Raw genomic sequence first — 24,422 nt, forward strand, 5'->3', positions numbered from 1 at the left:
CACAACATGCCAAAGATGGTCAGTGCCTCTCCGGGACCACCAAAAAGATTTACTGCTTTTTTGAAAGCAGTTCCCTTCTCTTATCTTTCTCATTTATTCAGGCAAAAATGATGCACTGAACCATGGCAGAAGCTTCATAATTGATCTTCCTGCTTCTTAGCCCTCCAAAAAAAGGGAAAAGCAGTCTTTTCAAAATGGAATCCTTATCCTGCGTTACATTGCTGACAAGCTTTGGGTGGTTCCTCTTCCCCGTTTCAGCCCAGTCCATGCTCAGGATGACGCACTCACAGCTCTTGATCACAGCCTGGCCTCTGTTTTGCCACTGTTCCCTCCTGGGCCACCCTGCAGTCTCCCCTCCCTAAGGCCTCTCCATCCTCCCTGCACGAATCTCCCGCCCCTCCTTATGTTGGGCATGTGCTGTATAAACCCTGCCTGGACCACTTCTGTTCAGTCTTCAAGGCATAGCTGCCTGCTCCCTCCATCTTTCTGAGTCCCTTTATAAGTCCATTGGGATTCTGATTTCTTCCCCAACTGACGATTCCTCGGGGCATAATGTTTGTCGCTTCTGTGCCTGCACAGTGCCTGGCCCTGCACAGAGTCCTTTCTGATTGTTTGAATGAGTGAGTTGCTAGTTTCAGTCTCAGATTTGGAGCTGACGTAGTTCTGGCGATGCAGGAACACGGGGATCCCTGGGTTGACCAGAAGTCTAAGGCTGGTCTCCTTGGAGGGCACCCATGGCTGATGTTGAGAAGGAAGTCGTGGGATGTAAGGTGAGAGCGTTCCACATGGCCTCCCCTGTGGCTGAACTAGGTGCTTCAAGGGGCCTTTTCATTCCCAGCCATTTACTAGAAGGAGGCCTCACATGGGGGCGGGGGGGGGGGTGTAATCCACGTCCCACACCAAATAAGCCAATAAGCGTTGGTGACCCCTGTCCATACTTGACCCTAAGAGACGGCTTCTCTTGCCTGACAGCAACGCCTGCTGTCACTTGACCCTTTTAATTTTGCTCCCTAAGGGTCATTGAGGTGGTGGGTATTTCAAAGGAAAAAGATAAAAAGAGAATAAATTCCAACCCTATTTTCCCATCCTAAAAATTCAGTCCCTCCCTCGCGAGTGAGCCCTCAGCCACTGTGTCCTGGGGAGGGGCTGGCTGTCGAGTCCTCCATCTGGCTATCCTGCTGGCCTCCTGGGCCGACGGCCTTGCCAGGTCCCTGACGTTGGCTCCTGTTTGACAGGAGCAGTAGCAAGACGGAGCTTGGTCTCTGGAAACCCTGAGTGACGTAATCTTCTGCCTGCTTTCTAATGATGTGCAAATGGGTGGTTCTGGGATTTTATGTCTTCCCCACCCCCTGGTTAAAAAGCTGACTGTCGGCTCCAGCCTCCTGCACAACCGTGCAGGTCCTGAGCACCACGGCCCCTTCCTTTGCCTCTGAACCCACCTCCTGCCCAGACCCCACCATCCCACCCTAGTCCTTGGACGTGCAGTCCAAGTGAGACCTTAAGAGCCTCCGGGTCAGAAAAACTTATCTTCCATCTTCTTTATGCTTCCAGCCCCTAAGCTACACAGAGTGGCAGCGTGTAGTTATTTGTTAAACCGAGTAGAGCTTGTCACCACCCCTGCTCTCCATTCGGGTCACCAGTTAGTTGGCTGCCAGAAGCCCGGGCCTCGCTCTGTGCACACTGTCCCTCCAGAGCGCAGAGTGAGCTGGGCTCCAGGAGACTCTTACCATTATTCTAGCCATTCTGTTAGTTAGGAAGGCCTTCCTCAGGACCTCCAAGAGCCTTACTCATCATTTAAAATAATAGTAACTAACGTCTAACAAGAACCATGAACCATGTGCTAAAGGAAATGATCTCAGTGGATCCTGAGACCAACTCCAGGTGACGGCAGTGCTGTCACCCGCTCCGTACAGATGAGCACACTAAGGCTTGGGGGACTTAAGTGACTTGTTTATGGTCACAGTGCTGATCATGTGTTTCATCGATTGTAGGATTTACAGTTTTTCATGTATAAGGTCTGGGCAGTGTGTGTGCATCTCTGGTGGGTGGGGCCTCTGGCCCCTGTGAGCCTGCAGGTGGCAGTCATGCGGCAGACCTGTCATCGCCTGTGTGAACCTGGACCCATACTGTCCTCATGTCACTTCCTCTGTGTGTGTCCTTGTTACTCTCGATCTATGGTTTAGTTGCCAGTAGGTTGGTTTTGAAAATAGAGTAAACACTGCAGCCAAGTGTTAGAATTCACTTGTAAACTCCACTCTCAGCGCCGAAAAGAAAAACAGTGTGGAAATCAGGCAGCCCAGTAACAGAGCCAGGGGTGTTCGTGTAACATCAGTGGGGCGAGTATTTATCACGGTGAGGGGGGTAGTAACTGCACTTACATATTTTCTCACCGAGAAACAGTTATTTGGAAAGAAAGATGCCACAAAAAGATAAGGCTGTGTTTGAGCCTTGTTGCCAAGATTCGTGCAGAGCGAACCGGCTACCTGTCCTGAGTGAAGCGTTGCAGCTGAAGGCCAGACACGGTGCCCGTTCTCTTTGGAGAGAGAAAGCAGCTGGAGGCCCTGTGCGTGCCCCGAGGGTGTTGGGACTGCTGCTAAGGCAGGTGTCATCGTTTAAGTGCAAGGGTTTTTGTCGCTGATAATAAAATAATGATGCATCTTAATCATTGAAATCTTGGATTTGATGAAATCCTTTAAGTGGCTGATCTAGTTTCAAACCCAAGCAGCCCAGCTCCAGAATTTCACCGATATCCGCTCCCCTCCCGGCTCTCCTTAGCTTTACGGGAAAACATTTGCAGGGTGTAAAGGGGTTTATAAATCAATTTTTAGTACAGAGCTTGGTTGATCGTGAGAGCATGACCTCTTTACTGAATGCCGGGTGTCATATTTCAAGAAGACTCTTCCGCAACTCCCAGTGCTTTGTGACGAGTTAAGATATGTATCTTTGCCACGTTACAATTTATCATCCAATTGGCCCACCAGATGGCAGCTTGTACTGTTTGATTTCATTCCTGACAGGGAATTCAGGAAGTGCTTCCTATCAACAAGATGACCACAGATCTTGGGGTTGATGGAGGTATCCCCCCCGTCCTCTAGTTTAAAGCTAACTGAGAGAGATCAGCACAAGTGCCAGACAAATGGGGATTAAAATGCTGGAATTGGGATAAATACCCCTTCAGAAGTCACAGTACAGGTGGATGTCCATGTAGGATTGCCAACAGGTCACCCCTGCATCTTCCAGACTTTCCACCTGGCTCAGTGCCACAGCCCAACCACTGAAGGGTCCTTACTATGGGGGTGGGAGGGGGCTGATCAAAATGCATGTATTTTATGTATTTTGAAAACAGGCTGGTTTTGCAAAGAAACAGAGAAAAATAGCCCAGTTAGCAGGCTTGTTTCCTTCTTCTCTCTGGGGAGGGTCAGGGACGGAGCACCCAGGACCACTGTTTCAGTGGATGTGCCTTCCCTGGGATGGGAGCTCGAGGCCATGGAGGGGGTCCTCGCTTAACAGCCCTGAGCATTAATGTCTACTCCACCTGACACAGATTTCTGAGTTTTAGTGTCACCCTTGTTCTAGCTCAGGTGTGACTCACCTGGTTTGGCTGAATGGGGTTGCTGGTGAGGTTGCGTTTAACATTCATTGCAAAACGATTACCACAGTTTCATTAACATCCATCTTTTATTGTTGTACGTTTGTCTAACTAGTGTCGTTTTTTATTTTTTTGCTAACACAGTGCTGAATTCCTAGTAGGTCCACAATAAAGACCTCTCAGATTGTGAGTCACTTCAGGAGTGAATCTCAGAGGAAACAGTGGGCTTTCAGATGGTAACTCCATCTGTTTTCCTTGCCTTTTTCTGCACACGAGGCTGGTGGTACTTTTGCATGTGTAAATTTTGGCCAACCCGGACGACGTGAAGATAAACTTAGTCCTAGTGTCCCTTTACCCGTGGAAAATACAGATGTGCAATCAACCCTGTAACATGTGTTTGTTTGTCACCAACTCTAAGGGGCAGCGTTGGAGGATCACTGGGGGAAATGCCACACCTGAGCCCTTATAGGGCGGGCGTAGGACTTGCACCCCCTCTAGAGGGCGTCCGTTTGGGGATTGAGAGACCCCGAGGTGCATGAGGTGGTGTGGGCAGAAGGGAGTCCCCACTGTGGGACGCCTCCTAGCTGTTCCCTGGGCCTTTCTCCCCGTCTCCATTCACCCTTCACTGAAGCTGCTGGTTCTCTGCCTTCCTGTCTGTGTGTCACTGCACCTGACCACCCTTCCTGACTACCTTTTCTACCTGTCCCCTCAGCCCCATCTCCAGCCTTGATGACTCTGGAGCACACAGTTCTGTCCCCTGCAGCCCTGCACAGCTGCTCGTGGGATGCACGGCCTTGTTTGCAGTTTCATGGACCTGGGTTTGAGCTCAGGCTTTGCCAGGAGCTCACCAAGCGACCTCATGCAAATCACATTCGTTATCTCCACAGACCCCAGTTTTCTCACCTGGGAGAGGATCTCCTGGGACACTGTAGAATGTGAATTCTAGGAGAGCAAAGACAGTGATAAAACCTGGCATTTCCCGCCTGTGGGATGTCCCCACCTCAGGGACAGCTCCTCAGCTGGCCTCATGTCTCTGCAGCTCCCCTGACACCTGCCTTGCATGTATCTGTTTCAGGGCTGGGAGAGGGCTCTGCCCTCCTTCATCCGGACAGCAGGTCCCACCCTAGGTCCTTGGAGAAAAGTGCCTGGAGGGCTTTCAAGGAATCCCAGTGTCACCACATGCTCAAACATCTCCACAATGGTGCCAGGATCACTGTGCAGATGCCGCCTGCCATCGAGGGCCACTGGGTGTCTACCGGGTAAGAGGCTGGGGCGGGGGTCCCGGGAGGTCCTGGAGAGCGCACTGCTATGCAGAGCCTTCTTAGGGTTTCTCAGGTGCACAGAGACTTTCTAGAATTTACAGTGATTCTGGGGTTGTCTGAGTTCTAACTCACAGCCAAGCGACGCTTTGAAACTTGGGTTGGTGAAGAAACAGAGCTCAGTCCTGTTGAAATCTTAGCCTCAGCAGCGGTGATACGGTACCACTGTATCCCACATGGGAGTGAATATGTCCTTGTTTATTGAACCCCGTAGGACCACTCCTGTATGAAAAGAAACCATTAGCAAGTGAAATTAGGAGTCTGTGTTTCACCAACCCTGAAACACGACTTGCAAGCTTCTGATGGTCTAAATATTCTAGCCATATTCTGGTAATTTAATATACAGCTTCAGGGTCTGAGAGTAAGTTAAAAGGTACCCATGCTACCTCAACCAGCCAGGGTGCAGCTCTTGGCTTCTTTTCCAGGCTGTGGAGCTGAGATTTATCCCAGTTTGAGCTCTTGCTTATCTTCCATTAGAGCTTTTAAAAATAACCCAGAGGCAGACCTGCAATCTCTTTCCTGCGCATTAAATTGTTGCAAATTCACAAGGCTAACGGTGGGATCTGATCACTTCTGTGCAGACCACTCCTCCAGGTACCTTGGGGAGGGATCACAGGCATCCAGAGAAGAAAAAAAAATCTTACGAGGAAGACCTAGCAGATTTTGGTTTTTTCCTAAAAATGGGGTTTCTCAAAATAACCGCATGGTCAGTATTGGCACAAACAATCTTAACGCGACGTACTTTTAAATAATTTTGTTCAACAAATATTTCTGGAGCTCACAAATATTTACCGCACGTGAGCACTGTTCTAGATTTTGTGTGTATAGCAGCGAACCAGACAGACATGGCCCCTGTCTTCGGGAATTTTACAAATGCACAAAGAAGTGTTACGAAGAGGGAAGAAACAACAGGTGCTCAAGGAGAATACCAGGGCCCCTATTTTAGGACAGGGTGGGGTAGGAAGGGCTACCAAGAAGAGGACACTTGAGCTGAGATGTCCTTGGCTGTGCAAGACCAGGGAAGAGCTTTCCCTGTGGGAGGACTAGCAGAGGCTGGACCGGAGAAGCACGGACAGGAGCCCTTGTTCTGGGGGTGGGGAACAGCCCCAGGCAGGTCAAGGAGGAGACGGGGCCAGCCCCCAGGGCCCCTTGCACGCCTTGGCTCTTCGAGTTTGGCTTTTAATCTAAGAGAACTGGGACATCACTGAAGAGATTTCAGCAAGGGCTGTGCTCAAACCTGATTCAGCATGACTGGAGGGCGCTCTGGCTGCAAGTGGGTGGTGGGAAGAGTGACTTGGGGACAACCAGGGTTCTTGGCCTCCTTAATCCATAGAAATTGACAAGAGGCCAGACAAGAAATTCAGGCCAGGCTTTATTGGGGCCCCTGGTGCAGCAAGGGGGAGCAAGAACAAACAACAGGTTCCCTTGCTTGCTTCCCAAGGAAGGGCGAGCTGGTTCCTTGTATGGGGTGAGGGTAGGGGCAGTTCCAGGGGTGGGGCCGGAGGCGTGGCTCAGGCGGTCTGCCCACCCCTTGGTGATGTTGAGTGCAGGGGGCAGGTGCAGTACCCTGCTTTGCTCCCGACTCTTCAGAAGTGGCAGTTGGCTTTTTGGTCTCTTTGTATCTTGTTATCCATAATTTGCCCCAACTGAGCATGCGCGCAGTTATTTTTAGTCTCTTATAGTTTCTTTGTATTTTGTTGCCCGAGGAGACGAGTGTCCAGGTACAGGCACTGCAGCAAAAGGGTCCCAGGTCCCAAATTGTTTCAACTTGGGGATGACCAATTAAGCCTCAACAGTCCCAGCTGGAGATGACCAAGGCCTGGGTGAGGGGCGTCGGGGATGGGGCGATGGAGAAGTGAGTGGGCTTGAGCTTGGGACCAAATCAACAGATTCTCAAGATGAAGTGTTAGAAGTCGGCGATCCTCCTGTCTGAACTGCAACAGACATGAATCGCTGCTCACACGGAAGGACTCCTCTGTCCCTGGGAAGGAACATGGGCTTCCTCTCCCTCCTGTCACAGAGACTGGCTGCTGTCTGGCGGTATCTGCGGCAGGTGACAGTCTTTACTAAGCTAATGGTACCCACTTCTAAGTGGCCCATTCATCAGTTTGTAAACTAATAGTAGTTTTGAGAACCACTGGCCTTTGGGATTTCAGTCCCACTGCTTGATTTCGCCACTCAGCTCAAACCAGAACTACTGTATCTAATAAGTTTATATATAAATAATAGACACAAGCAGGGTTATACGGCCAAGACTGATAAGACTGAAGGCTCAATGTCACTGAGACTAGGATCTGATTAAAGGCGATGAGTGGACAGATTCTTTGCCCAATGCAAGGAAGGAAACCCCCTCATTTCCTGATGCGGGCCGTGCTGCAGTTGTAAAAATTGATTACAGTTAGACCAAATGAGGAAGGTCCCATCCAGGTGTTTCTGGCCTAGGCATCCAGCCTTTACCTGATGCCACAGCAGAAAACATTTTGCAGACTTCCCTGGTGGCACAGTGGTTAAGAATATGCCTGCCAATGCAGGGGACACGGGTTTGAGCCCTGGTCCGGGAAGATCCCACATGCCGCGGAGCAGCTAAGCCCATGCGCCACAACTACTGAGCCTGCACTCTAGAGCCCACAAGCCACAACTGCTGAGCCCACGTGCCACAACTACTGAAGCCTGCACTCCTAGAGCCTGTGCTCCGCAATAAGAGAAGCCACTTGCAGTGAGAAGCCCGCGCACCGCAACAAAGAGCAGCCCCCACTCGCCGCAACTAGAGAAAGCCTGCGTGCAACAACGAAGACCCAACGCAACCAAAAATAAATAAATAAATAATATTTTAAAAAGATATTAATATTAAAAAAAAAAAAGAAAACATTCTGCCACTGGCGGCAGCACAACCGAAGGAGCCCCCTACCTGCCTCTTTATTTTCTGCTAGAGGGAAAACTAATTTTGACTGGACGGGCTAAGAGATGAATTTCCAGTGGCCTCCAAGGGGTGCCTCCCTGAGACTAGATTCCGTTCCAGGACAACAGACACCTGGCACCTGGCTGCTGTGGACACGGTCCAGATGATGGAAGTGGTCAGGAAATCAACATCTCTGACAACACAGGGAGCATCTTTCCTAGGCCAGCCCCGCACCCTCCTTCCTCCTTCCCGCCTGGGAGTGAGGCCAAGGGGGGCGCTGAGGACGGCAGGTTCCTGCCCTTCTGTCTTGTCCATAAAGTGAAAGGAGGACAACCCCGGTGTAGAGTGACCGGGAGCACGGGTGCTGGGCCAGGCTCCCCCGGGCTCACATCTGGCTCCAGTGCTGGCTGGTGAGGGGACCTTGGACACATTGCCTCAGCTCTTATGCCTCAGTTTCCCTATCTGTAAAACAGGACAGTAATAATACCCACCCTTATAGCACAGGGAACTATACTCAATATCTTGTAATAACCTACAATGGAAAACACTCTGAAAAAGAACAAAACTGAATCATTCTGCTATATACCTGAAACATTGCAAATCAACTATACTTCAACAACAAAAAAAATAGAGAATAAAATGATCCTTGGGATGTAAATAATAATAATAATAATACCCCCCATCCCCCAGCTCATAGGTTGCTGTGCGGGTTCCATGAACTGCCCGGAGTACCATCCTGTTATCATTACCGTGATCTCCTGGCACTGTGATGAGCCTCCTCTTCGTGGCTTTGGGCTCACAGGCGTCTTCCTCCCCCTTTCCTGCAGCTGTGAGGTGCGGTCGGGCCCCGAGTTCATCACCAGGTCCTACCGGTTCTACCACAACAACACGTTCAAGGCCTACCAGTTCTACTATGGCGGCAACCGCTGCACCAGCCCCACCTACACACTGGTGGTCCGCGGCAAGATCCGCCTGCGCCAGGCCTCCTGGATCATCCGTGGCGGCACCGAGGCTGACTACCAGCTGCACCGCGTGCAGGTCGTGTGCCACTCAGAGGCTGTGGCGGAGCGGCTCGGCCAGCTGGTCAACCGCACGTGCCCTGGCTTCATGCCCGCTGGGGGTCCCTGGGTGCAGGACGTGCCCTATGACCTGTGGCGGGAGGAGGGCGGCCGCGAGTGCACCCGGGCCGTGAACTTTGCCATGCACGAGCTGCAGCTGGTCCGCGTGGAGAAGCAGTACCTGCAGCACAACCTGGACCGCCTGGTGGAGGAGCTCTTCCTGGGTGACATCCACACTGACGCCTCCCAGAGGATGTTCTACAGGCCGTCCAGCTACCAGCCCCCACTGCAGAATGCCAAGGTACCCCTCACACCCTGCATAGCCCCTGGTGGGGCGGGGCTCTGCATCATGGAGGGGCTGCTGGGGGGGACGGGGGCGGGAGGGCTGCAGGTTGGGTGGGGGGACACGTAGCCCAGTCAGGAGGCCTGGGTGGGCCACCGCCTTGCTCTGGGATGGGGCCTCGGTTTTCCTATTTGATGAGGGTGGTGGTCCTAGGACTGGTGATGCAGAACAGCCTTGGTGGTCGTCCTCGAAAATTCCTAAGGCTCCCTTCTGCCCTGACCCTCTGGGAACTTCTTCTGTGAGTCTAAGAGGAAAGCTTGCAGGAAACGTGGAGATGTTCTAACCTATCTGGGAAGATGCCCAGCAGGGATCCTGGCCCTGGGGCCAGGGGCAGGGACAGTGCTGCTGGCCTGGGGCTGTGGACCCTTAGAACCTCCTGTTCCGTCTCCACAACGACCCTGTGAGGCAGTGACACCACGTCTTAGCAGAAGAGGGGGCAGCTGAGGTGCGAGGGGTGGTCTCCTGCCCAAGGTCACTGGTTGGTGAGTTTCAGGGCTGGAACTTGCCCCCAAACCTTTCCCCAGACCCCACTGGACTATTTCCCCAAATCCCACACTCTTCCCATTGGACTAAGTGAGAAATCACTGTGACCCGAGGGGAGGATGGAGGGGGCAGGAAACAATTAAAACCTTCTAATGTTCTTTTCTTAAATGATAGTCCCTGTAATTACACTTGGAATTCTCCAGGCATTTCCTTCCCACGGGCTCAGAGTCCGTGTCTGCACGTAACAGGGTCATTACCACCGCAGAAGCTGGGGAGGCAGGAAGGGGGCCTGGGGGGCAGCGGCTTTCTCCCCAGTGTCGCCCACCATCAGACCGGCTTTTCTGGCTTCCTTTCTAGAACAGCAACTCTCCAGTTGCAGGGCTTGTCCAACTTTTGTTTGGTGGTTTATTTGTTTTTAAAGCATCTGTTTTCTTCTCAGTCCTTGGAGCGCGCTCATGCCTGGTGAGGGTCCTGCTGGTACTGCCCCCGCCGGACCACTCGGTTGTCTTCTTTCTGTCTGTTACCGCGAGCTTGTGTCGTGAAAGTTGCCTTTATGGTGACTGTGGGGCGTCTGCCAGGAGGCCGAGCGGGCAGGGAGGCTTCCTCTGGATGCGCATCCCAGGGACATCCCCTCCCCGTGCCGAGGGGACGCTGGGCTCCGCGCAGACCCCGGCCAGGTCCGCTGTGCGGTGCCCTGCGCGTTCTAGAGGCGCCAGGTGAGGCAGGGCTGCGAGGGAGAGGGCGGCCCTCCTGCCCCGGGGACCCCAGGCGTCCTCGCAGGGAGGGGGCGGGCAGTGGGCTCTGCCTGCTCCACAGACGATGCAGAGGCACCGAGATGGGACTCTGCCTAGGGACCGTCAGGGCGAGGGCCCAGCTTCTGGGAAACGGAGGAACCGTCGAGGGACCTTTGCAGGTGGCCGCCTTATCCAGACACTGCAGCTTAACGACGCTTCTCTGCAAACTCCTGGTGTCAGGTGGCAGCGAGAACGGGATTTTCAGACATGCATCTGGCTTTCTATGAGCACAGTCGAGCCAACATTCACATTATCTCTGGGAGTAGGGGTGTCGTGAGTGAAAACGGTCTGCAGCTCATCCAGAAACCCCATGGGAGCCAGAGCCCTGACCCAGCCTGGCCTGAGCCTGTGGGAGGATCCTCCCAGGAGCAGAGCCTTCATCCCTGCTCACCTTCCAGCGAGGATGCTGGTGAGTAGGGTGGCCAGGGCCCAGGAAGGAGAGAGGAGGCTGGATGGAGGCCCCCTGCCCAGAGGAAGCAGCAGACAGCCTGGACCAACTGGCTACCACTCTGAACCTGACCTTGGGCTGTTGGTGCACGTTGTCGGGTCCAGACTCCGTTTCCTCACCTGCGGATGCCCACGTGGGCTCTTTGATCTCTTGAGCTCTCCTTAGGCCTGGAAAAGAAAGGAGTACCCACAACCACCTTTCTTGTCTTACCTCCGTCTCTGCCACTTCTCTCACTCCCATTTTCTCTTCCCTCCTCTACAGGGGCAGTTGTGGGACCGTCTCCCCAGATTCTTAAGAAGTAAACTCTTTAAACCCTAGGCCACAATCCCTCATTCAAGAAATATTAAGGGTGGAAAGAACCTTGGATCTTGGAGATTATCCAGGACACACTGTTAAGCTTTTTTTTTTAAAGGAAGGAACAGAATAGCATGAACAGTGTGGTGCCATGTGTAAAGCTAGTAATAGAAGAAGAAGGCAAGCTGAACCAGGAGCCAGTGTTTCTGCAGTGGAACAGCGATGGCCTCAGAGGAGGGGGACAGTGTGGCCGGGGGAAAGATGCTTGTCACCGTGAACGTTTCTGTCCCTGCTGTGACTTGTGCTGTGATCTTATACTACCCAAACTCCATCGCCACGCTCAAAACAGATTCCAAAGAGGCAGGATTCTGAGGCTCGGAGGAACGCTGTGGACACAGAGGAAGCCGATGAAGAGGCTGGGCGGACGCAGGCCGGCGTCCAGGACCTGGCCTGTGCTCTCCCCCGAAAGCCGGCCCAGGTCCGCGTGGCTCTGGGAGCTGAAAGGACCCGTTCTTCTCCTGTTGTCCCTGGCGTGTGCATCCTGGCCTGCAGTGAGCAAGCAGTCAGGAAGTTTTGAGATCCCTCCCCAGGCCGGCTAGGAGAAGGGATCGGTGGACTTGGCCGCTGGTGCCTTTCCAAAGCCCCAGGTGCTGCCTGCCCGCTGGGCTCCTGCAGACCATCCGCCCCCCGGGAAGGAGGAGGGCTGGGGGCGCATCCGGACAGACCACAGGCCTCGCCAACCCCTCTGAACCCTTCACCTTCCCTAATCGCCGGTCCATAGAGACCTGGCTGAAAATTAGTTTAAATGCTAAATTGAGTTTAAAACGACTAGTCTCAGCCCCTCTGGAAACGGGACACCATGTAAAAATAGAGATTTTTAAATCACCTTGATTTTCTAAGCTTTATACAGCTTTGCTGTGAGGTTCAGAGCCCTTCGGCAAAAAAAAAATGATGTTTGAAGAGAATCAGGTGAGCTGCGAGGATTCTTTCAGGATGAAGTTGGCTACTCTTCATTAAAAAAAACAGGACCCCCTAAAATAACCCTGAAAGAAGATGCTTTGCTCGAATTGAGTTTAGCATCAGGGCAGCCCTTACCCTCTGCCTGGATTCCTGTGCGGTGGAGGGTTAGCCAGGTGCCCTCTTTCCTTGGCAGAATCAAAAGTAATTAAGAGCAAATGATTGCTGGGGTCATTGGAAACGCCAGGGCCTCAGGATCATACTTGCAAGCAAGCAGAATTGGTCTTTTTCCAAAACCCTGCACTGATGAGGCCACAGGGCCGTAAATCAAAGGGCTTGCCTGCAAACCAGACCGCTCTCCCCAAGCCACGTTTCTGAGAGAGCCTGCCTGGAACGCTGATAGTGGGTGGGGCTGCCCGTCGGAGGCAGAAACACAGCAGAGTGTTTTGGGGTGCCGGACCGCTGGGAGGAAGCAGGGGTACTCGTGTGCTTTCTCTCCTAAGTTCCCTGCAGGCCTCTGGACTGTGAACAGTCATTTGTTTTTGAGGGAGCTTGTCTTTCCTAGCCTCCTCAGAGCATGTGGGAAATACAGATTTATGGGGACATCTGTGACATCTGAGGGACTCTGGACCACGTGGCTGTGGACATCGGAGTTTCCGCCCAGCTCCAGGAGGCAGCTCTGCAGCAGGAAGGGGTCTCTCCTTAGGCACGTGGCTGGTGTGGCTCCCGGCGGGGTGGGTAAGTGGGTGTCACAGGTGCACGAGTAGAAGGATCCAGAAGCTCCCGGAGGAATCGCTGTCCCTGCTCTTTCTGTCAGCGCAGGGCAAAGAGAAGAGGGTTTTGCGGAGGTGACGGTAGTCAGAAGAGGTGGTAGAGGACCAGGGCCTTCAAGGAGTCATGACCGAGACAGTGTCAGAAGCCCACCTTATGGTCAATCAGTATGCCCCTTGCAGAAAACCGTGACCCTGCCCCCAGCCCGGGCGTTCACTGCCAGGCCGCACGTGCTGCCCGCAGGATGAAAAAAGAGCCGGCGATGGGGGTCGGGTGATGGGTTCTGGCCTCCGAAAGGCTTGCTCACGTGGACATTTTATTTGGGTTGAGATATGAAGAGTCACACGATTGCCACACTGCACAGCTACTGGCCTCTGCTGTGAGCGCAGAAACAGTTCATTATTTTTCTGGATTCCTGAGTGCAAGATTTTTATTTAAGGAGTCAGCAGACCAGGAAGTCGTTGTCAGGGACAATGCAAGTGGTAAACATTTCATCCCTTAAAAGTCCAGAAGCTGAGAGGATAGCGTGAACACCTGGGCGGCAGGAAGTCGACCATTGGAGAGTCTGGGTCAAGTCCTGTGTGCGGGGCATTGGCCACTGTGGGCAGAGGGCAGGGGAGAAGGGGGCCAAACGTGGGGTCTGCTGCCTTTACAGCCAGTGTGATTATGAAGATGAGTCTCCTTCAACTCTTTAAATACGTTTCAATTAATAGGAGGGGAAGAAACAATCAAACAAGTAAAACTTAATCAGCATTTTCTTCTGAAACCATTCTTATAGTCATTTGTATTGAAGAACCACCTTCTTATGGTCCTTTTATCGAGCTCTGGGCTCTGTGCAAAGTGTGTATGTACAGGCAAGGTGGAGATGAAATTATCTTTTATGTGATTTACTGGAAAGGCCTTTGGGAGCTCACATCTCAGAGTCTAAACTTCACGGAAATCCCATTCCTAGAAAATGCAGTGCTGCTCCCGGGCACCCACCGATGCTCCTTTTTCCCTCCAGGAAGCGGTGTTCTGTCGGTTCCGCTCGCAGAAGACCTGGCAGCCAAACGCAGGCCCCGAGGAACCGGCCGTGCCTCTCTTACCCTTTTCCATCGTCCTTCCAGCCCGGGCCCCTCTGTGGTGGTTGCATCACAGCTACAGGGTTGCTGTGCAGAGTCCTTGTGAGGCTAAGTCCTTCTGTACTCAACGCCTGCCACCTGCTCCTGGCAGGCGGTGGCCAGGCTGAGGGGGTCCGAGCGCTGCCATGTGCATGTGGCATTGGCTGCGCCGGCCTGGCCAGACACACTGCCAGCCTCCGGGTGTGGCCCCAAGGCTGCAGTTACAGAGCCCCAACCTGTGTGGCCACGGCCATTTCCCCTACTTTCTTCTGAAAGGGGAATCATCACGGCTCCTTTGGGAGGTCAGAATGAGCCCGAGTCCACAACATCCCAGGATCCCAGCTCTGAAAGGCACCCCAAGAGGCCCCTCCCGCAAGACGGGCAGCGCTCACGGTTGTGATGAATGCTGGCTGCTCTGTTCATCTTGTTGCGTATCCGAGGACAACTTTCTAACCGTCCATCAGCCCCTGAGCCATGAACCTGTATCACACCTACTGTATTCTCCTAGGTGTCGTGGGACGTAGGAAAATGGGAGGGCGCTGGTCTTGGCCTCAAATACCTACCATGTCACGGAGAGGAGCCGGGAAGGATGTCCGTGTAGAAAGACCTACCGTAGGGCGTCTGCAGTTCAGTCACACACGTGGTGAACGGCACTCGGGAAGACTGCTTTCAGCATCATCCTTGGCCATCCGTGGAGGTTCCTTCCTGAGAAACGTGACCCAGGGGAGCAGAACTCTAGGAAGGGGCATTTCATCATCTATCCCCACTTCTCCTCCTCAAACAAAACATTTAGCCCAAGAAATGTCTTATGCAGGCTGCTTCTCTAGTTGACTTATTCACGACGAGATCACGTCAAGTAACTTTTTCCATTCTGGGAAGATGCTGGGAAACAAGTGGATCTGTCAGCAAATGCTGACGAACCAGCTCTCCAGAAATAAATGTTGGCAGGGAACAGGGCAAAGCCTAGAGAACCGTATCAGTCATCGGCCAGAGAGGACCTTTTCAAGGGACCAGAGCCCTTGGTAGGGAGACGTGTGTTCCTTGCAGACCCCAGCCTAAGGGGCAGCCTGGGGCCGGAAGGGAGCACTCTGCAAGCCCCACAGCCGAGTTCTGTCCCAGATCCCTCCGAGCCCTGTCATTCTCTCTCTCTCTGTGCTTCGGTGGCCTCATCTGTGACGTGTACTGTGGTCTCTTTGGGAGACTGAGAAGCGTAAGAGATGATGTACTTGAACTTCCCCAGCATCAAACGCCCTGTACATGCAAACTGTGTTATTTAACTGTTCCCAGGGCCGGGCCAGGATCAGGAAGCACAGTGGGAAAACCCCCCCTCTGCCTAGGACATTGCTCACTGATGAAATGTGATGTTTTAGAATAAGCTTGATTTCTTTCTTAAGAGCTTAATAATGGTATAGGGATTCCCCACCCCCACCCAGGAATGAAAGCTTTTTATAGTTGGTGTAAAGAAGAGCAGCAAGGAACACGTTCTGGTCCCTCGGCTCTAGCCCTCAGCTTCTTGTGCACAGGAACCCTGACGTTAAAATAGCCTATCTGAGATGCAAGGGAGGGAGCGATGTGAAGCCTAACGGGAGAGCCTGGGAAAGACGGCTTCTCAGATGAGACCCATGGATCAGAGCATGGACCCAACAGAGTAACTTCATGAAGCAAATGAGATTTCATGGTACAAATCACTCTTCATGTTGAAAAACTCTTCCCCTTTCGTCATTGTGAATGGCCGCTGTTTGAGAAAAGCATCTTGGAAAAGAGAAACTTTAGAGCCAGTGTGATATCTAGGCCTTAATTTCTGCTTCTCCATGGTTGTTCCTGTAGGTCTTTGGGGTTTTATTCACGCCAAAGAGAGTGGTAATTAAGAGCACAAATCAGATTTTTAAAAAATCTGTCCACAAAACAGAAAGGTGTTCCCTTTATCCGACCTTGGCTGAAACTGTCCCCTTGTTGACAGCAACGGTAACTAGTCAACTCAACAACAGCAAAAAGCAACCCGATTAAAAGATGGGCAAAGGACTTGAATAGACATTTCTCCAAAGCAGATGTACAAATAGGCCATAAGCACATGAAAAGATGCTCAGCATTTCTAATCATGAGGGAGATGCAAGTCAAAACTTCAGTGAGGTAGCACATCACACTTATTAGGTTGGCTGTTATCAAAAAAAAAAAAAAGAAAATAACAACTGCTGGTGAGGGTGTAGAGAAATTGGAACCGTCGTGCTTTGCTGGTGAGAATGTACAATGGTGCAGCTGCTGTGGAAAACAATATGGCAGGTTCTCAAAAAATATTGAACATAGAACCACCATATAATCTAGCAATCCCACTTCTAGGTATATACCCAAAAGAATTGAAAGCATGTTCTCAAATAGATTGGACACCCATGTTCACGGTAGCATTATTCACAATAGCCAAAAAGTGAAAGCAACCCAGGTGTCCATTGACAGATGAATGCATAAACGAAATGTGGTCCATCCATACAGTGGAAAACTATTCAGCCTTAAAAAGGAGGGAAATTCTGACACATGCTACAACATGGATGAACCTTGAAGACATTATGTTACGAGAAATAGGCCAGTTACAAGAAGGACAAATACTGTATGATCCCACTTACATGTGGGCCCTCTAGTAGTCAGATCCATAGACACAGAAAGTAGGATGGTGGTTGTCAAGGGCTACGATGGGGGGTGGGATGGAGAGTTGTACTTAATGCGGATCGAGTTTCAGTTGGGGAAGATGAAAAAGTTCTGGAGATGATGGTGGGGGTGGTTGCCCGACAGTGTGAATTACCTAGATGGGAAGTTTCATGTTATGTACGTCTGACCACAATGAAGTAAAGTAGCTAGTTCAGGGATTTGGTGAGACCAATACCCAAGGGGCAGCTTCCTCCCACTCCTTCCCTACCGATGGGTGACAAGCTTCCCTGAAACTACCCGGCCTGCCTTTCTCTGCTGCCGACCAGAAACCCTTCAGCCGGGACCATCTCTCGCCTGAAGGACCACAGCCCAGCCAGATACTCATCTCGGAGCTCAGGACCCGTGCCCTGTCATTCTTAAAGAAAAACACCAAACTCCAGCGTGTTGGGCATGGAACAGTCTGGGCCCCACGTTGGTGCCCCCTCCCCTCCGAGCCGGTTCCTTTTCTGAAGAGCAGTTGATCCCTGGTGTCATCCGAGCAATGGCTCTTGCAAGAACTAAGACCCCTTGTTCCTGCCCCGCCTGCTCAATCTAAGACGCTTTCTGGGCACTTCCTGAATGATATTGGTATTTGAGAAAACAAATCTTTTCAGGGATTGAGGCTCATGTCTTCCTGGTAATGGTCAGAAATGAAGTGGTCACAACTGATGTTTTTAAATTCCCAAATCACAGATAGCGAACCGAGTGGTGGGGAACAGAAAGAAGGGGATGGAGGCTGGGTCGGCGTGTAGGGACCTGCAGTGCACGTGGGCTGCATGGGATCTGCTCAGTGAGCGAGTGTTGGGTGGGGGGGCAGTCAGCAAGCTTCCAGCTGGCAAGCTCCCAGTGGAGTAGCTGAGCCATCACTCCTCGTGGGTGTTTTGGAAGCTGCCTGGCGTATGTTCTCAGAGGTTCCTCTCTCTTTCCAGGGCCGTCTCCTGCACCACTCAGTGTGCTGGCTAACAGGTACCGGCACCAGATTTCCCCCTCCCCCGTCCTGTCTGTGAAATCTCAGAGACTTGAGCCTGAGTACAGGGCTGGTTTCACACAGACCATGTGGGGCTGGGGCACGGGAGCAGGGGCAGCAGGTACAGTTTGATCAAGGTGCTGATCATGATAACGCTTGTTAGCCATTAAGGAAGGGGCTACTTCCTGGGTGTGGGAGTTAATATGATGTCACAGAAATCATATTAACTTTCCATCCCAGACTTTCAGTAAAAACCCCCTTTTGGGGTAACAAATTGGAACCTTCGCTTCCTAGTAGTTTACAAGAAAATACATAGTGGCAAAATTACTGAATTCAGTGATGCTTTTTTTAAACTAAATTTGTGTCTTTTTCACCCTGTTGTGCGTTTGAAAGATAGTGGCACATATAGCAGGAGCCGTGCCATTTGTTTGGTCTTCCCACTGAGTGCCACGCGCGCATGCAACCCCATGCCGAGAAACTTCTCCTCATGGTGGTTCTGGGAGCCCGAGTGGGACCCACCTTAGTCTAATCCTCATTTCTTATGGTATTTAGGCCCAGGGTCCCCAGCTGCAGTCGCTGGCCCGTGGATCTCCTGCCAAGGCCGGAACCATCTCTTTCTGTGCAGTTAAGTGCAGGCCTCGTGGGCTGTGTACACGTGTCCTTCCTGTCTGTTTCCTTGCTATAGCTTGCAGACGGCTCACTGCTGACCACAGGCTGCAGGGCACTTTCTCCCGTGTGTCCCAGAGGCCTTGGTAGGAAACTGTAGGCCCACAGACGCATGGGCCCCGGGACAGCGAGGCCTCTGCGCTGCCTGTTTGATCTCATTGTCCGCAGGCCCCGAACAGACCTCCTCTCCCGTAAATAGCAACTCCAGGCTCAGCTGATGAGCACAGGGACTGTCAGCGGGCGCTGAGCTGTCCTGGGAGGAGAGTGTGGAAGGGGTGGCTGGGGAACCCTGGCCCCCTGCAATTCTCACCTACTCTCCCAGGCAACCCAGCCTTCAACCAAAGTAGCCCCGCATGCAGTCAGTGCCGGCGATGGAAAGGCCTGGAGGTTTGGCTTTCTGCCCAGAAAACAAGTGCCTGCCTGCCCGAGTGGCCACCTGTCAGTCCCTGTCTACAGGCCAGGAGCTGCTGGGCCAGGAGCTGCTGCATGGTGGGCCCCGGGCAGGGGCAGGGCCAGTGTCGCCCTCCTGCCACAGTGCCGGGCACATTCACGTGGGCCTCTAGTGTGGCTGGTGTCTGGCAGCCCAGGAGGCTTTACAGACCTGCGTGGGAGGGGGAGTAGTGGAGATGCCCACTAGTGGAGATGCCCCATCTGCGGAGGCAGCCCTGGCGCGTGGGCCTCCGGTGACTTGGGTCCAACAGCGGATGGCAGTCTGGGCAAGGAGCTAGCTCCTGTGTCTCCAGACCTGGCTTTTTGTGTGAGCCCCGAGCCCTCCAGGCAAACAGCATCTACGTGGCTGACAGTCTCGGGCCCCCCTACTCTACTCGGAGGAGGTTTTCTAAGTGGCAACCCTAGACAGCCCTTGTGCCAGGTCCATGTTGGTGCTATAAGCAGGTCCGGCCAGAGAGGCGCTCCAGAAAGACGGGGCGGCCACTCTCTTGCACTGATTAGATGGTGTGAAGCTGTAAAGCAGGAAGCATTCAGAGCCCATAAACCATCCAGGCCTCAGGCCAGCAGACGCAGGTAGGGACAGGAGTGCCCACGGCCTCTCCGGGCCTCTGCTCTTGCCTCCTTTGGGGCTGTGTCCTTCATGCCTCCTTCATGGGGACCTCTGCCCTCACTACACAGTGCCCTGTGTCACCCACGGCAACTGGAGTACTGTCCTTTTTTTCTTTTGTGTCTCATAATTATTTTTAATGGAAGAATCTAGTTGTAAAATACGCGTCACATAAAATTTACCATCTTAGCCATGTTTAGGTGTCAGTTCAGTGACGTCAAGGACATTCACATTGTCATACGATCTTCATCTCCATCTGGCCACGAACTCCCCACCCCAGCCCCTGGTAACTCTATTCTGCTTTCTGTCTCCATGGATTTGATGACTTGAGGTCCCTCCTATAAGTGGGATCGCACAGAATTTGTCCTTCTGTGACTGGCTTATTTCACTCAGAATGATGCCCTCACGGTTCATCCTTGTAACAACATGTGTGTGTCAGGATTCCCGTCCTTCTGTGAGGCTGAACCATAGTCCAGTGTGTGTCTAGACCACGTTTTGATGATCCATTCAGCCGTCGATGTACATTGTGTTGTTTCCGTTTTTAGGTTATTGCAAATCGTGCTGCTGTGAACGTGGGTGAACAGATACCTCTGTTCAGTTCTTTGGGGTATAAACCAGAAGTGGGCTTGCTGGGTCCTAAGGTGATCCTTTTCCACAGCAGCTGCACCCCTTTACGTTCCTACCAGCAGTGCACGAGAGTTCCAGTTTCTCCACGGCCCCGCCAATGCTGTCATTTTTTGCTCGTTCTGATAGTAGCCATCCTAGTTGGGGTGAGGTGATGCCAGCCTTTCTTTTTGAAATCAAGTGTCCGGGACAAATGGTCTGAAAATGTAACAGGATTCTAAAGGGGGTCCAGATCACAGCTGAAATATTTAGGCAAGGCTCTACTGTTAGCCAAACACACTATGTACTTGTGAGCACACACCCGGTCTGTGGCTCCAGTTGCCCCTGGGGTTCCCAGGTTACTGGTGGCGGTGCCTCAGGGGCTGCCGGCGCCTCTGCCGTGAGCCCCGTCGAACGCAGCGCATGCGCACTGCTCTCATGGAGACGTTTTTTTCCACCCCGTGTTTGTGTTTTGGCTCCAGAACCACGACCACGCCTGCATTGCCTGCCGCATCATCCACCGGTCGGACGAGCACCGGCCGCCCCTGCTGCCCCCCAAGGCGGACCTGACGGTGGGCCTGCACGGCGAGTGGGTGAGCCAGCGCTGCGAGGTGCGGCCCGAGGTCCTCTTCCTCACGCGCCACTTCATCTTCCACGACAACAACCACACCTGGGAGGGGCACTACTACCACTACTCCGACCCCGTGTGCAAGCATCCCACCTTCACCATCTACGCCAAGGGTCGCTACAGCCGCGGCGTGCACTCCGCCAGGGTCATGGGCGGCACGGAGTTTGTGTTCAAAGGTAGGGCTCCTGCCCCACACCCCATACCCCGAGGTCACGGCAGCAGTTTGGGGACGTGTTTGTGGAGGCGGAGCCAGGGGCAAAGGGCATCTTCTCTGCTAGGGATGTTGGGGAGTGGACTGCCTGCCCGCATCGTTCTCTGCAGCCTCGGAGCTGGCGTTAGTGACGCCCAGGTGCGCAGAGTGTGCCCGTCGTGCCCTTGAGAAGATGCCACGTGCTTGCAGGCGGGCGGGCGGTATGCCTGGTGATCACCTAAGTAAGGCAGGTAAAGGGTGACATTCTCCAGGCTACAAGGCTGTGAGCAAGGGGTGGTGGGGGCCTTGTGATCGCTATTTCTAGACTTTTTTTTAAGCTTGTGCATCTTTTTAGGAAGGTGTCAACCCTGTCATGGACAAATAAGAGGGTTGGCCTAGATACCCCTCCCAGGATAGCATCCTGTGATTCAGTCCATTTAATATGAAGTATTTCTGCCAACCCAGATAAGCCCTGGGGCATTTTACTGCCCCCCCCCACCTTAGGGAGGAAGATTGGCTCTAGGGACAAAGGGCCTTTGGTAGCTGTCGCCCAGAGGACAGCTGTCTGGGTCTCAGTCCCCTCCAAAGCTCTCACGTGTACGCAGGATATGGGCCCCTGGGAGAGCCTCAGAAGCGGTCCTCTACAAGGGCTGGGATTTCCTTTGAGCAGATTGGAGCAGATTTTCCTTGCTTGCAACCTTATTTATTTTAGTTGCCTGATGTACGGGCCAGTATAGACTGCTCACTAATATAGGTGTCTGACACCAAAACTATTTAAAAACCTCAAAACCTATTCGTAAAAACAAATGCCAGTTTTCGTTGAATACTGTGTCCATCCCATAGAGCAGTGTCTTCACAGGAACAGGCTTGGCCAGTTGTAGTCTGGGCTCAGCCTTTACTGCCGGATGGGCTGGACTTTTCCTGGTGGCGCCTTCAGGGTGCTTGGTGTGGCCACCGGTCACGTCCAGACATGGAACCTTTTCCATCTGAGGGTCTTTTCTGTGGGCTCCGGTCTGGTGGGTTGGTCTGCAGGGTGGGTTTGAGAGCAGAAGCCTGTGAGGCTTGGTGCCTCCGGCATCCTTGAATCACGGAGCTGTCCTGTGTCCTTGGCAGTGAACCACATGAAGGTCACCCCCATGGACGCAGCCACTGCCTCGCTCCTCAATGTCTTCAACGGGAACGAGTGCGGGGCCGAGGGCTCCTGGCAGGTGGGTGTCCAGCAGGACGTGACCCATACCAATGGCTGTGTGGCACTGGGCATCAAACTACCTCACACGGAATACGAGATCTTCAAGATGGAGCAGGATGCCCGCGGCCGCTACCTGCTCTTCAACGGCCAGAGGCCCAGCGACGGCTCCAGCCCGGACAGACCCGAGAAGAGAGCCACATCCTACCAGATGCCCTTGGTCCAGTGTGCCTCCTCGGCGCCCAGGGCTGAAGACTTCTCTGAGGACTCCGGGCAGCATCAGCACCGGAGCCGGGCACCCGGGAGCGGCCCGTGTCCCCTGCTGCTGGCTGGGCTCGCTGGCCTTTGGATCCTGCAGCCCTGGCACAGCCTTGGATAGAAGCGCTTACAGAGTTTGATTTTTCCAAACCGGGATGCCTTACAATTTACAGATTTTCTTTACAGAAAGAAAAGACACTTCTTCCTCGGATGCACTTGAGCGGCTGAGAACAGTCCTCCTCCCCCGCCTGGCCCCCGCCCGCCTGGCCTGAGTCATGAGCTGTTTGAAGTTTTGGCTTTGAACTGCATCCAGTCGGATCCCAGGCCTGGGCGTCCTCACCATATAATTGCACTTTAAGACCACAGAGAGGTTCAGGCGAGCGTGTTGGCAGCGGGAGCAGGGTAAGCGCTCCATCTTCTTTTCTTCCTCTTCATGATTATTGCATTTCGGGGGGGAACTGAGGAGAAACAAATAGCAGCTTCAGCTTTTCCTGCTGCTTCACTGCGGTTGCTTTCTGCTCCTTTGAGCCTGTCTCACTCTCCGAGTTTTCCAACCTGGAATGCAGTGCAGAGTTGGTTTGGGACTGCGATCCAGACACCTTTGATGAAATAAAGAAGAGCTAGGGGTGCAGGAAAAGACACTGGTGTAACGGAACCACCTTGACAGCTTCATGCAAAAAGAGAGCAAATCCACACTTTCAAATGTTGAAAAGTATCTGTAATTAAAGTTTCAGAGTCATTTAAACGTTGGTTGTTTTAACTTGTTGGGAGATGTTGATGCTGGTCTCTGGGTGGCTGCAGGATGCATGCTGCTCTTACCTGCCCGGGGGACAGGGTGGTGGAGTATGTGTCAGATGGAGGCTGTCCCGCTACAGACGGACAGGAGCAGCAGTGCAGGGAGGGTGACGGTGCGTGATGGTGACCCGAGTGACGCAGTGCCCATTCGGTCTGGCCTCATCTCCGTGGGACCCCATCCCGGCTCACGTCGTGTCTGGAGCTTCACTCTGTCATCTCTGTCACTTCAAAGACCAAGACTCAGAGGCCACGCGTGGGCGCCACGGGCCTGGCTGTGCAGAGAAGGCGGTGGGGGGATCCTAGCCGGCTGCCCCACGAGACCATCCACCCTCCTCATGGGACGGGCCGGCCCGACCCGGCTGTGTCACTGCAGAGGGTCTCAGGGCACCTTCTACAGAGTCTGTGAGGGTGCATGAGTGACATCTGCATGTCACTTTGGATTATTACGAATGGTGCGCTCAGGACGCCAAAGGTGGTTGCCAGGGGAGACCGATGGAGGGAAATGGTGAGTAAACGACAGAAAGCCTGGACATAACTAAAGACCAGTGTGGAAACCACGGTCAAGGTCTAGAGTCACACCTATATTTAAGAGTTACCCTTACGAGATGCTGTGATGTTAAGTTATAAGTGGGGCATGGAGGACCACAGTGCTTTACCTCTAGATGATATTTGACGTTGTGGTTGAGGGGGTTTATTCAAATGAAAGTACTAACTTAATGTCTGCCAAGTTTATAAACAGAGATGTCAAAGATACTCCCACAATACACATTTTACCTGTGGGTCTATTTAATTAATACTAATACTATCTTTAAAGAATATAATAAAATTATGTAAAAAGCGATGATCACTGCTAGAGAATACTTCAGTGATTTACCATAAAAATGATAGGTTTATAGCCACATGATTCACAGCCACTCACCTGGACTTAGCTATTCACACTGTTTAAACGTACACTCCACCTACGTATACACACACATAGGTACATATACCCAAATATATAGGCATCAACGTGTATACAGTGTGTGACTATATGTATATGTGTCTTAGGGATGACATGAAATTCAGTTTCTGATCCACTACAGAGAATGACCAGTATAGTTTATTCACAGATTATTGTCAGTTGGATTTATGGCTGTTACTTAACGTCTCACCACATACATCACGTCCTAAAACTAAACCGCCTGTGCAGCCTATGAAGATCGTCATTTTAAGTGGTTTCCCGTCACCTTGAAGAAACATAATGACCAATCTTTAAGGTTTGAGAGCTGGAAATTTTAACTCAAGACCAAGATGCTATCTCTGAGGAAGGAATGGCTGACTCTAGAATATTCCATGACA

The 24,422-nt window shown here is 52.5% G+C and overlaps 1 protein-coding gene across 4 annotated transcripts in view; it reads left to right on the top strand.

The window, feature by feature from the left end:
• APCDD1 (APC down-regulated 1) overlaps positions 1-23,034 on the top strand; it is a 30,094-nt gene extending 7,060 nt beyond the window's left edge. Inside the window, exons 2-6 of one of the 4 annotated variants that reach the window (XM_060120864.1) lie at positions 4,665-4,848; positions 8,635-9,166; positions 18,254-18,325; positions 20,510-20,831; positions 21,959-23,034. In XM_060120864.1, the coding sequence (XP_059976847.1) occupies positions 4,665-4,848; positions 8,635-9,166; positions 18,254-18,325; positions 20,510-20,831; positions 21,959-22,410 (1,562 nt within the window). In that variant the 3' untranslated portion in view covers positions 22,411-23,034. Of the gene's footprint in view, positions 1-3,815; positions 4,849-8,634; positions 9,167-18,253; positions 18,326-20,509; positions 20,832-21,958 lie in introns of those variants that run through there. The other 3 variants (XM_060120866.1, XM_060120863.1, XM_060120865.1) reach the window with 3 other exon arrangements.
• The last annotated feature ends 1,388 nt before the right edge of the window (positions 23,035-24,422 follow it).

This window comes from Lagenorhynchus albirostris, chromosome 14 (assembly GCF_949774975.1).
Source record: "Lagenorhynchus albirostris chromosome 14, mLagAlb1.1, whole genome shotgun sequence".
NCBI lineage: Eukaryota > Metazoa > Chordata > Mammalia > Artiodactyla > Delphinidae > Lagenorhynchus > Lagenorhynchus albirostris.